At 48.6% G+C, this 12,176-nt stretch overlaps 1 protein-coding gene across 1 annotated transcript; it reads left to right on the top strand.

Moving 5' to 3' along the window:
• Window positions 1–394: 394 nt before the first annotated feature.
• On the top strand, window positions 395–11,731 carry LOC104070801 (tumor necrosis factor alpha-induced protein 2-like). Its single transcript, XM_009579012.1, has 11 exons — window positions 395–734; window positions 2,555–3,182; window positions 4,823–4,937; window positions 6,207–6,332; window positions 7,170–7,270; window positions 7,359–7,457; window positions 7,653–7,776; window positions 8,709–8,831; window positions 9,728–9,883; window positions 11,050–11,171; window positions 11,590–11,731. Exons 1-11 carry the CDS (start codon window positions 395–397, stop codon window positions 11,729–11,731), a joined length of 2,076 nt encoding a protein of 691 aa, XP_009577307.1.
• Window positions 11,732–12,176: the final 445 nt, after the last annotated feature.

A 12,176-nucleotide genomic window follows, 5' to 3' on the forward strand; every position in this document is an offset into this window, starting at 1 on the left:
CCACATCATTTGTGTGCAGCATCCATGCTCACGTCCGTACTCCCAAAGCTTCCTGTGGGAGAGCCCTGCTCTCCTGTATCCAGACAAGCTCGAGGGCTCAAATCAGGCCATGTGAATCACCCTTAAAATCACTCATTGATTTTCTCTAAGTTGTTTATTAGACCAGAGAGCGGCTTCCATCCTCCCAGTTACCTGAGGTGACATTGCTCAGGAGCTCTCCTGCAGAGCTGTGCTCATACCAGCCGTGTGTAGCACTCCCCACACCGCCACGCAGGGACAACTCATTACAGAATTTTGAATTTCTGTACATTGTGCCACATTGTGCCGTGGTAGTTTTTATGTAAGCTGTTTTAATCTGACCAGTTCTTTCTGAAATTTACAGGCTAGAAGGAAAATGATGAAAATGTTACCTTTTTTCCAAAGTGGTCCTATTGGAATACGCAATGGATCTGAGGGTTGCATTGGTGCAAACAGGCAGCTTGAAAACCCTTCGACATTAGTAGCTGAGCAAGTCCCTGCCTGTCCTGAACCTTCTGGAGACGAGATCTGGTCCAGGGACCAGGAGAAGATGAGTGAAAGGCCAGAGGCAGCCTGCAGACCCTCACGTGCATCTTCCATCACGAGTAATGGGAGCTGCACCTCTGCTGGGGACAGCCCTGAAAAGGGGAAGAAAGGAATAAAGGGAATCCTTACAAGTGCACTTAAGAAGATGAAAAAGATCAAGCCACTCAGTGGTAAGTGCTCCTCCATTCTCTTTGCACCACCTCATAGGCCATAGTCATCTCTAGAGGGGCTGCACGAGGTGGAGAATTGTCCCCTTGAGAAACAAGGGCACCGACAGATTAAAGCCCAAGGAGCCTGGGGAAACATGGGCCGAGGGGGACATGACCTCAAGTCCTAGTCCTTTGGTACCAAGGGCACACTCCTTGAGGAACTGCCAGTTTGCAGGTTTTCTGTCCAACACGAAACTTATTTCTACCTCTCATGGAGGCACAGAGATCTATGGGTGGGCGAGAAACCAAGGCATACCTTTCTGCTCTGTTCCTCCACGAAACCACCACCCTGTAAATCTCCTCTTCCCCCAAGGACAGCAGTGAGCAGCACGCGTAGGTCTTTCCGGGAGCTGGTATATGAACACACAGCTCCTCCACTCATGGGCACCGTCCCTGCAGGGTTCTTAGAGAGGTAGAAAAATACCTGCTCAGAACTGGAGAGGAAAGTGCCCCTTGGCACTTCCAAGGCTCACCTGCCACCTCAGGTGACGTACCTCGTTACCTGGTTCATAAACTTAACGACCTGTACCTTAAAATAAGTTCATTTTTTAGTCCTACCTCCTTTACTGGGGGGGTCTTCCAAAGTCTCACTGTTTTAGTGGAAATTATCTCATTTCCAGGCAAGTCTTTACCTGGCTAATTGGCTTCTTTTCTCCACGTGTCAAATGTTTTCCCTAGCTGGTGGTTTTCCTCCTCGGCCTTGATTTGCTCAGCTAAATGAACCAAGTCAACTGAAAAGAGGCCCTGTGTGCCTTTGTTCTTACTGTTGCGTTGTCCCATTCCCAATGTCTTTTTTTGAAATAAAGCAATCAGAATTGCAGAAAATATTCCAGATGAGATACCACCAATGCCTGGTACAATATGTTACCGTTTTCCTATCTCAGCTGGACATTCCTCACTGGATACATCTTGGGGTCATACCTGACTTTTTCACCATCATCTCACAGTAATGATTTACTAATTCTCCAGGCATCTCTCTTCCTCCCCCATCTCAAGCTGATTCGCATCCAGCTTGCAGCAGAAAATCCTATTTGTTGCTAAGTAACTTCTGTTCTATTGAATTTGTATCTTATACTTTGTGCTATTAAATTTCAGCCCATTTACTATTCAAGTTATCCTGTTGTTCCTGTATAATACACCAAGCCCTCAGTTTCGATAATGTCTCTGAACTCTGTGTAATCAGCAGATGCCAATAGGGCACTCCCAGCTTTTGTGCTGCAGTCTGTAAGGAGGATATGAAGTAAGATGAGTTTCATGGATTATGTAAGCTTTCTCCACCCAGGGCTTTCCATACAAACCTTACACACCTAACAAAACTTATTTTGGGATATAACTTCTCTAGTTTAGTTAATAATTTCCCAGATTGCACCATACCGAGTAACTGGCTGTAGTTCAGAAAGGATAGTTCAATTGTATTTATCTTGCCCACTAAATGTGTCCTCCAAAAACATTTCACAGATCAGATTGTGCCAGCCTATTTCTGGAAAACCCACGTGGTATTTCCTCTAGCACATCTTATTTAGCTACATCATGAATACCTGTCCATACGTAACACTCTGGTGATGGGTGTTCGAATTTCCACTGCCCAGTTAGAGGTAGGCTAGGAATAATCTTAATTTTAAATAAAGAGAAAGATTTTCTATATGGTGAAGGAACCTAAGATCTAGCATTATAGAAATATAAACATTGTTTCAAAAAGTATTCCAGAGCCATCATTTTATATAAAATAGAAATTTAAATCTTTGCTATTGGGTAAAGAAAGGCTGTTATTTTTTCACCAGTCAAACAAATCATGGATCTCCTTGAAGAGCACAAGCTTTGTGATGCCGCTCAGCATCTGATTGTCCTGGAGAAGAGCCTGTCTAGCAAAAGTGAGGAGGGACTGAACACCAGCCAGCAAGACGTCGAGTCTGTCTACGAAGTTCTGAAGCACAAAGTCTTCAGCATCTTGAAAGACTCCGTCCTTCTAGCGAAAACAAACCCAGAACTGCTGCAGCAGGCGGTAGATGCACTGAAAGAGCAGGAGAAAGAAGATCAGAACTACACGTCGGAGAATCCACCTGATCAAAACATGCAGTTTAGACCTAGAAAATGGAAAGAACTTTGGATGGCTACAGTAAAGGAGTCGGTAGAGACTCGAATGAAAGACACAAGTCATACTCCTAGAACTGAGAACCTCTCTACAGTTGGCCAGAACCTCCTGCACATGGGAAAGACAATGAAAGAAGATTTGACAGTAATTGTGAAGTACATTAAACAGCTTTATCCTCCTGAGTTTAATGTGTTCAGCACATATGCAGAACTCTACCACAACTATTTTGCCTCCCAGGCAAAGAAAAACGCTGAGTCTCATCTGGAAGACAAGGATATTTATCTCCTCCTCTCATGGGTGCACAACATTTATCCAAAGTAAGTGAGGCTTTTACACATGTTTATCCCTGGTGATCAGCACAGGTTCACTGGCTGCAAAACCAGACATTTGCTTGACTTATGAATCAATATCACTGTCATGCGGTTTGGTCTGTGGCTACGTCTTGCAGGCATCTTGCTGGCATCGTGCTGATGCACACCAGCTGGCCAGGAGAGTCGGAAGGCACACGCTCAAGGTTCCTAGTCTGTAAACCAGGGGCTGACCCCAGGCCTCTGGGCAACAGACCGGCACACAGATGTTTAGGGCTTCACTTGTGGGGTAAATTGGACAGGTTCATTGCCCTGATCTCTAATCCAGTTGCATACTGAACTCATTCTTGGAAAATTTGGAAATTTCATCCCTCTGGACCAGAGGGCAGCCAATAAATGGAACAACCTGAGATGCAATTATCCTGGGCACGGAGGATGTTGCTTAGGCATTACCCACAGTCTGTGCTCTCCTCCGGGTTAGGAGACCAAAGGGTGCACCCCTGTGAGAGGATGTCATCAGCCAAGAGTCGCCTTCATCCTCACAAGCCCTGTATGTCATAGAACGGAAAATATTACTTGTTGTGGCTTAAAATACTGGATGGAGAAACGAGGGCTCTCATTTCTTAGGTGAAAACCAGTAAATACACCAGCAGTGTTTCTTCCACTGTTCTAAAGCCCTTCAACCTTCACCTTCACTTACTCCTTCTCGTGTTTCACTGACAGAATATAATGACTCAGTGTTGATCCTGGAAGTTTTCCAGAGCCGGTGCTGTGCGGTAGGTCATGATATTCAGGCCTGAACCAGCGTGTGTTTGGCTATCAGTAGCTGTGAGGAGCAGGGCTCAGCCAGAGCCGCGCAGCCCAGTGCTGGGGCCGGTGTTGGCCAGGGCAGTGGCTGCTTTGCTGTTCCCAAAGGCCACGTCCAGGTGTCTGCTCAGGGACCACCTCTCTCCATGGCCAGCAGTGAAGGGAGCAGCGAGGAGGAGGAGGGTTGCACAACAGCCTGGCCCCAGCTTCCAGCACCGTATCAGGAACAGCCCGTGTGCGGGAAGCACGGCGGTGTACCCCCATGGAGCTGGGTCATGTGCAAACACGGGAATCAGGCGATGCTCAGGGTTATTCTCTGCAGCTCCTGAGGGAGAGGCTGCTTCCAAATCAGCCCTCCCACGAGTGCTGGTCTGAGCCCCCACGGCTGGCAGGTCCCTTCCCTCGAAGCTGCTCAGGAGCATCGGCTCAGCCGGCATGTGGTGGGGACATGACAGCAGGGTATGAAACAGCCCGCTCCTTTCCCAACTAGCCACGAGACACCAGCTTTTCATCTGGTCACCTTTATATTGACGGAGAGAGGCTGTGTCCCGGGACTAGTCCCTCCTGCTGCTCTGGGTCCCCCATACCCAGTGCAGTGGCCGGTGCTCAGGAGCTCAGCAGAACATGACTCCAGTCCCCGGGGTTGCCCAGGGTCCCACCCTCACAGTTCCCACCCCTGGCACAGATTCAGCTCCTCCAAGTCCTGCCTGGACTAAGGACAATGTACATTTCCATCTGTTTTTTCACTGATATCCTCAAAAAGTGTCAGTCAATTTGCATCAACAGCCAACTTGAATTACACTGCCCTTGGAAAATGTGATTGTTTGGCTTTTTCATTCCAGAGATATGAGAAAAGATCATGTTTTAGCAGAGGAGTTGGAAAAAGTTAAGCTTGGGAGCCTTTTGCCATCAAGTCTGAGCAAAGAGCTTGAAAAGAAATACCTTGACAGTGAAGAGGTGAGAATCCGTTCAGTCCCTCCTCTTCCCTTTACTGCTGCCATATGACTCCTCGGAGGAGCTCTGACTTGCCCTGTGTGCACACTTCTCAGCTGTGAGTCACACACCCTGCCAGAGAGAAGCAAAAGCAAGAATGCTTTTGTTTCTTTTTGGGGGACAGGTCGGCTTTCTGCTAGATGGGACTTGCAGAGCAAACTTCTGCCTTCTGCCCTGGGAGCCATCAGAAAAGAACTGCTGTGTTCTTGCAAACCTTGTGGTAGCAAGGTGGAAAAAAATCCAACAACAAATCTTTATGGGTAACTTCCCAGTTTTCTGCCGAGTCCCCAGAGGGACTTATGCTCCCTCTTGCAGATGGTGGACTCAGAATTACTTCTGGTCTCTGCAGCGGTGCCAGACCTTGGGTGAGCGCAAAGCATGCACGTCTGGTCTTGAAAAACCTGTCTCTGATGGAGAATCGCCTGGTCCGCAGAAAATAACAGTTGCTCTGGGTTTTGGATCGCTCTTGCCTTAATGGAAATTAGAAGCAACTTTTACAGTACTCCCATAGCTTAGTGCTTCTGGCATTTTGGGCTGGAATTCCTGGAAAATGAGAAGACAAGTTCCAGATTTAGCTGTAGCCTGTGATGGTTTGCAGATGGGAGAGGTGGGTGTGAGGGCTGCAAAGCGCACGAACGAGGCGCTTGGTGATCAGAGATATATGCCAGCCACCGTACAGACCATTCCCAAAGCCTGGCTGCACAGTGTGCACGCAGCGCGGAGAAAACCTGAGAACTTTGTTTCACTCTCCAGCACTCATAAGACGTCAGAAGTGCTGATGAAAAAGGATTGCAAAACCAGGCCCGGAGAGGATCACTGAGAGTTACACACAGGCAACGCGTGGCTGGGGAAATCTGGGCTCTGGCTGGGGAAATTTGGACTCTGGCACGCGTCACTGCCTGCGACCTCCCTGCCCACGGCTCCCCTCCCCTGCCCTTGAGATCACCACTGACGTGGCAGGGTGGCGGGCAGGGATGTAGATCTTGATCTCCATTCCTACCCTGAAATATTCAACTCGCTATTGCATAGGTGGATATTGCGAGGGGGTTGTCCTTGCTGCTGTGAAGCTGTGGATAAGGCGTCTCCTGATAAAAAGCCTTTATTTCTCAGCCAGGGGCGAGGAAAAAGTCTGCTCAGCCAGACAAATGGTGGGTGGGCGAGTAAAAACCTGCATAAGGCAGGAACTGCTACATCCACTTTGTGGTAAATGCTGTTGTTCTTCCTTCCCTAAAGGCTACTATCAAAAATTCACTGAGCAAATGTTTAGATAAAGAAATCCAAAGGTGGAAAGAAGACAAAGAACCAGAGAAACTAAATGGACATTTTCAGAGTGAACTACTAGCAATATTTGTTATCCAGGTAATACAGATATATATTAAAAATAAGCAGTTGCATCCTGCCTGTATTCAGGATATGAGACTGGCTGCAGTCAATTCAGGAAAGCGAAAGGCCAAGTCGCTTGTGCAGGGCGGCAGTAGGGGCGGGTGGTACAGGGCAGCCCTAACCCACGGTCGGGCATGGTCCTGGTCTAGCACGTGATGGAGACAAACTCCTCTATGAGCAAAACAAGCAGGAAAGCTGCCTTCATTTCTCCCTGTGCAGTCCCTTCCGCACCCCCAGCCGAAGCCAAGCCATTAGGCACTAGATAATGTAGCAGCAGAGAGACAAGAGCCGAGCGAGGAAGCAGGGCGATGCTGTTGCCCTGCTTGCTCCCGGGGAGACGGGCTCTCACGGGCAGAGCTGCTCCGAGTGCTCACGCCCTTTCCCAGTGCTCAATGCTCTCCCTCCTCTGGCTGCAGAGGATTAGTAGAGTTTATTTTTAAAAATTAAAACTTTCATATATTGAGGTTGTTGCGCTTAAATTGGTTTTTTTAATGCAATCATATGACATTCAGCAAAAAAAGCAAAAAACCCAAGTGTTGCTTTCCCCATTTTCTCAGATATTTTATAGACTTTCTTTAATGTTTCTTTCTTCTTCACCTCTCTCCCCATTTGAAAATGGAGTTCAAAATTGGCTTGAACTCACCAAATAAGTATAGCTGCTCTGCACAGTCCCTGGCTCAGTCGCAGGGAGGGGTGAGGAGAGCTGGGCGCAGTTGCCGCAGTTAAGGGTCTGTAGCCTTTTAACCAGCGAACCTGGCCTTTTTGGAGCAGACGGCGTTTCAAATTGATCTTGTTTGTTTGGTTGGTTGTTAGAGTATCTATAGCGGCCAGAAGCGAGCCAAGGACATCAGCGTGGCAGTGGGCGAGGAGCTGTCGCATCGCCTGTCGAAGGAGCTGCCTGCCTTCCTGAAAAGGTGCGGTAAGGCAGGGTCGGGAGCAGGGCTGGCAGAGCCGCCCGGGGCACGCACTCATCCGCCTCTCCTCTTCCCATCTCCCCTCCAGCTACAAGGATGCTTTTGAAGACTTTAAGGAGAAAAGCAAGAAGCACAGATACTACAAGCCTATACTGATTGCAAATATTAACAACTGCTGGAATTTTAGGTAAGGGTCCAAAAGAAAAGGCTTTGCTCCTTCCTCTGCAGGCGACGGATAATAGTGTGATAGAGGGGAGGAACTCCAGAGTGGGCAGAGGAAGGTCCGTCTGCCTGCAGAAGAAGGTTTGGAGAACTCTGAATTTCTCTCTGTGTATCTCTTTTGAGGACAGATTATTCTGACCTTACTGATACTTCCTTGCAGAGACTACGCAGAGAAAAACATGGCAGAAAAGGACGACAATAAAGCCAGTATCCTCAGCACTCTCGGCGACATTGAAAACAGCGGCTTTGACGTGCTGCTTCAACAGCTCTTTGCCCAGCTGAAGGTACCGTGTCCGCGCCCCACACCCTCCTGCCCCACGGCTCAGCCTGTGCCGGTGCCGGGCACGTTCCCCTGCCGTGCTATCGGTTGCCCAAATCTCTGATTCAAATGCAGCAAAGTTCAGAAGGGCTGCGGGGCCGGTCACCTCTCGGCATCAGTCAGAAAACTCTGAATCACCTCTCCTTGAGCTGGTCCTCAAGCCTGCAGGCAAAACAGGCGAAGCTACGTAGGCATGACTGTGCAAACGAACATCTGAGAGAACTGCTGCGGGAGGGAGAGTCTCAGCCTGCAGGTGTTTACACTCCAAACTGTAGGACATAATCACAAATGACATGAACTGCAGTTACGCAGCTTTTGGCTTCTTCATAAAGGTGGCCTGAAAGGCACTTCTGGTTTCTTTCTTTTTTTTCTTTTTTTTTTTCTTTTCAATATATAACACAAGCTTTTTAAGTTAAGCAAGTGTGGTGGAGGGGAAGGCATAGGAGTCAGGAATGTTCAGCCACAATCTCTCCTGCTTTCTCTGTAGGGCCTCTTGGAAGGCATCGGACAGAGCAGGGGTGCTTTTTTTATTTTCATATTTATTTACTGAGGCCAAGAAAAATTGTGATTGAAAACATCTCATAATGATTCATTTTTTACCCTGATGGTTCCATAATTTTTTAATAAGACAAGATGGTGTGGACAAAACTTTGAAAATGTGGAAATAAAAAATCTCCAATATGAGCCTTTCAAGCCCTCAGTCTTCTTCATCATGAGGAACCAAGAAGGGGGCACAAACCCAGTACTGCCCCCTCTTCCCCTGCCCCTGTAAGTCATTGTCACACGTCCCTGCATGCCATGCTGTTGCTATGTAGGATACTGTACATATAGAAATGCTAAATATACATGTGCATAGAATTTGTTTTGAGGGAACTAAGCAGATATTCCTTTTTTCAGCCAATTTATAAGAAGTTTACAGAAAATAAGTGGGACTCCAGCAATGAAATTATGAACGAGATCATTAAAACCACCAGCAACCATATTTCAGACTTCCGGACCCTAAAGGACCCTTTCTACCACGTAAGTCCAAGAGAAATATCGGGGGGATTCTGGGACACTGAGGCTGTGTTTTCAGCTCTGATCCTCTGTGACTGGAGTTGCCTTGACCTGCGTTAAGCTGGCGAGCTGGCCTGGCATAGGAGAGCCCTCTCAGGCGGGATTTCCATCAGCATGCAGTTTACCTAGATTAGCCATATAAATCTTACTCTTCTCCAGCAGAAGCAGGCTCCTGGAGCTCTGCTGCAGTGTTTGCAGAGAAAACCACCCTTGCCGCAGAGAAAGTGCTCTAGGGATTATCCAAAATATGGCTTTATTTATATATGGGTTTGGTTTAGCAACCTTGAAACATGGATGCGATCGCACGGTTCTGTCTCATGGCTCCTTTGATTGTCCTAAGTACCAGAGGAGATGCATGCAAATGGGACAAATCCCAGATAACTAAGCCACAACCACATTTTCAGTGGTGCTGGAGTATATATGAAACATCACCATATAAAAAAATCTTTGATTTCCTGCCTTTGTCTTTTTAGTAGCTGAAACAAAATTATGACGTTTTGTGTATTAGAGAGAGGAACAGGAGGAGCAGCATGAATTCCTGTTTTTCTGGAGTACTGCTACTTCTTCTCTAACACGTTAGATCTTTTCTATGCCTTCAACTCTTCCCAGAAGGAAACAACATTTGGAAATTCCCACACTTCACTAGTTTGAGTACAAAGAAATTCTCGGCATCTAGGATGTCGTATAACCAGTCATGGGGATGTTGGCAACCAGTACTGTTCCTCACATGTGATCAGCAGCAGGCTTTGGTGGGGCATGTCTTATAACACCCAAGATGTTTTGTCCTCCATCCACACACACAGTTTTCTTTGTCCCCAAGCAAAAGATAGATGGATCATCCTCCCTCTCCTTCCCAACAGGCTATCATCGAGAAGATCCACACCCGTTTGGTTAAAGAGTACATCGTGAGATTGCTGAAGAGGAAAGTCAGCCTGAAAACTCCAGCGCAACAGCAAAACCTGGCCCAACACATCTCCAAGAACGCTGCCGACCTGGAAGCCTTCTGCACCAGCAATGTACGTGAGTGCTTGCCATGGCCACACCAGCATGGGTCACGGGCCCACTGAAAAACAGGAAAATAAATTTTCTGGGGCCTCTCATTAACCTTTCCAACTCAGCTTAATTTCCTGGAAGGAAGGTCCTTAGGCAGAAAGAGGTCTCCAAGTGCCTCTGGGCAGGAAGGCTCCCCTGCCACCAGCCTGCCCTCCCCCAGATGGAGAGCCATGATTTCATCCTCCTTTGTCCTGTAGGCAGTGGTTTCCTTTTGAAGGTTTATATTAATAGGGTCAGAAGATTTAGCTAAACACTGCAGTTCTCCGGTTTCAGTACAACTTACATGGAGTCTGGATATTGGCTCTTCCCGCTCGCCCTTGATTCCCCTCAGTCTGCTGCTTTTAGGTCAGGCAGGGGCTGGAACGGGCAGTGTGGGGTCTCTGGTACGCAAGGGTTTCCTCCACCAGAGACCCTTGCTTTTTTTGCATGGCTGAAACGCCCTTCTCTGTCCTCTGAGATCACCTCCCTCCTTTCACACCTCTAAATGTGCCTGCAAAAAAGTGAAATCACGCCTTGTCCTCCACCACCCCATGCACGTTTGACAGGAGAGGGAACAAGCCTGAGCAGCACTCGGTGTGGGCGGGAGGTCAGGCAGCCAGTGCCTTGGGATATCCAACAGCCACAAAACAGGTCCAGTTGGGGCTTTTACCTGAGTGGGCAGGGAAGGGATTTTGGCAATGCCTGGAGACGCTAAAGGCAGGGTTGTGTGCAGAGCTGGGAGAGAGCAGCACGTGCTAGTGCATTACCTTGCCCATCAGACCTCGTACACACGCCAGGCAGCGTAGAAACCTAAGGAAAGGAAAACGTGGTGGGAGGGAAGAGCAGAGAGAGTCTGTTGAGATGGATGCGGAAACCTCGGTCTTTTGGGAAACCCTACACCACTTGTGTAAGAGGATTAAAAACCACCACAAAACTAATCCAATTTCTCCAAGGCTGGCCTAGGCAAAGTCTGGGCCAGAAACATCATTGAAAACAATGAGGCAGTTAAAATCGCTGCCGTGTCCTTCCCCCTTGCCAGGAAACAGCCTCGGGAGCTGGCTCGGCGGCACCCCTGGTGAGAGACAGCTCCTGGGCTGGGCGGAGGTTTGCACCTCCACGATGCCCTGCTGACCGCTTTCTCTTCTGGCAGGGCTCTCAAGCCACGTGGCTGAATTCAGCGCTCCCCAAACTGGCTGAAATAATCCGACTTCAGGATTTAGGTGCTATTAAAATTGAAGTTGCAACACTCGCCACGACATACCCAGATATCCGGTAAGAGACGCAGAAGCATATTTGCAAATACTCAAATGGAATTTTAGTTGAGCGAGGAAACAGTCAAATATGAGTATAGGTGAGGTTCCTATAGCCTGAGTCTATAAAAACAGGTGGGGGCCGCCTGCCAGGCTGTGGCAATCCCAATGCCATCGGACAACGAAATAAACTATTAAAAAAGGCCTATTTATATATTGCAAATTCTGGTCTGATTTTCTCCCTTGCCTTGGAGATTCCCTACTCTACCCCAAACCTCCCAGGGCAGTGCTGGGTCCCGTGTAGGATTGCCAGACGCAGAGCTGACATCCGCCGGGGACCTCAGCGCCCGCCGCGGGGTGGGGGCCGCATCCTGGCGCAAGGGACCCAGCACGCAGAGATCTGCAGGAGGAACTGACACCTGCCCGTTTCTCTTCCACAGCAAAAGGCACCTGGAAGCGTTCCTGCACATCAAATCCAATTTGTCACGCGGCGAGCTCAAAAGCATCCTGGGCTACTTGGCAGACAGCACAGCATCCACGCCACCCGGGGCCCCGCTCTTCTCCAACATAAACGTGTCCTAGGCCAAGGCACCCCTTGGCACCCCCTTGTACCGGACTGTGGGCTAAGCCGGGGATGGAGACCATCCCCTGGAGCGATGCATAGCGCACACTGCTGCCTTTTCCTACAGAAAGTACTTTGTTCTAATCCCGTGCTCAGCATCTCTGTGGGAATCACTGTCCTCTGTGCACAGCCGGGAAAAGGGGGCACCCGTGGAAGGAGCAGTGCTTGCAAGGACCAGGGCTGCTCCTCACAGCAGTCACGGACTCCCTCCAAGGTCTCCTTGGTGCCACCACGTTCTCTGCCTGGACACTGCCCTGGTGCTCTGACCTCTGTCTACCTCACAGGGTGCTGTGAAGGCCATGTCGCTGACTCCCAGACCGAGCAGGCACCTCCTACGTAGCTTTTTGTCTTCTAAGGAAACAGAGAAACAGAAACTGAAGCCAAAATTTAGAGATATTGGAAAAG

The sequence above is a fragment of the Fulmarus glacialis genome, unplaced genomic scaffold (assembly GCF_000690835.1).
Source record: "Fulmarus glacialis isolate BGI_N327 unplaced genomic scaffold, ASM69083v1 scaffold39795, whole genome shotgun sequence".
Taxonomy (NCBI): Eukaryota; Metazoa; Chordata; class Aves; order Procellariiformes; family Procellariidae; genus Fulmarus; species Fulmarus glacialis.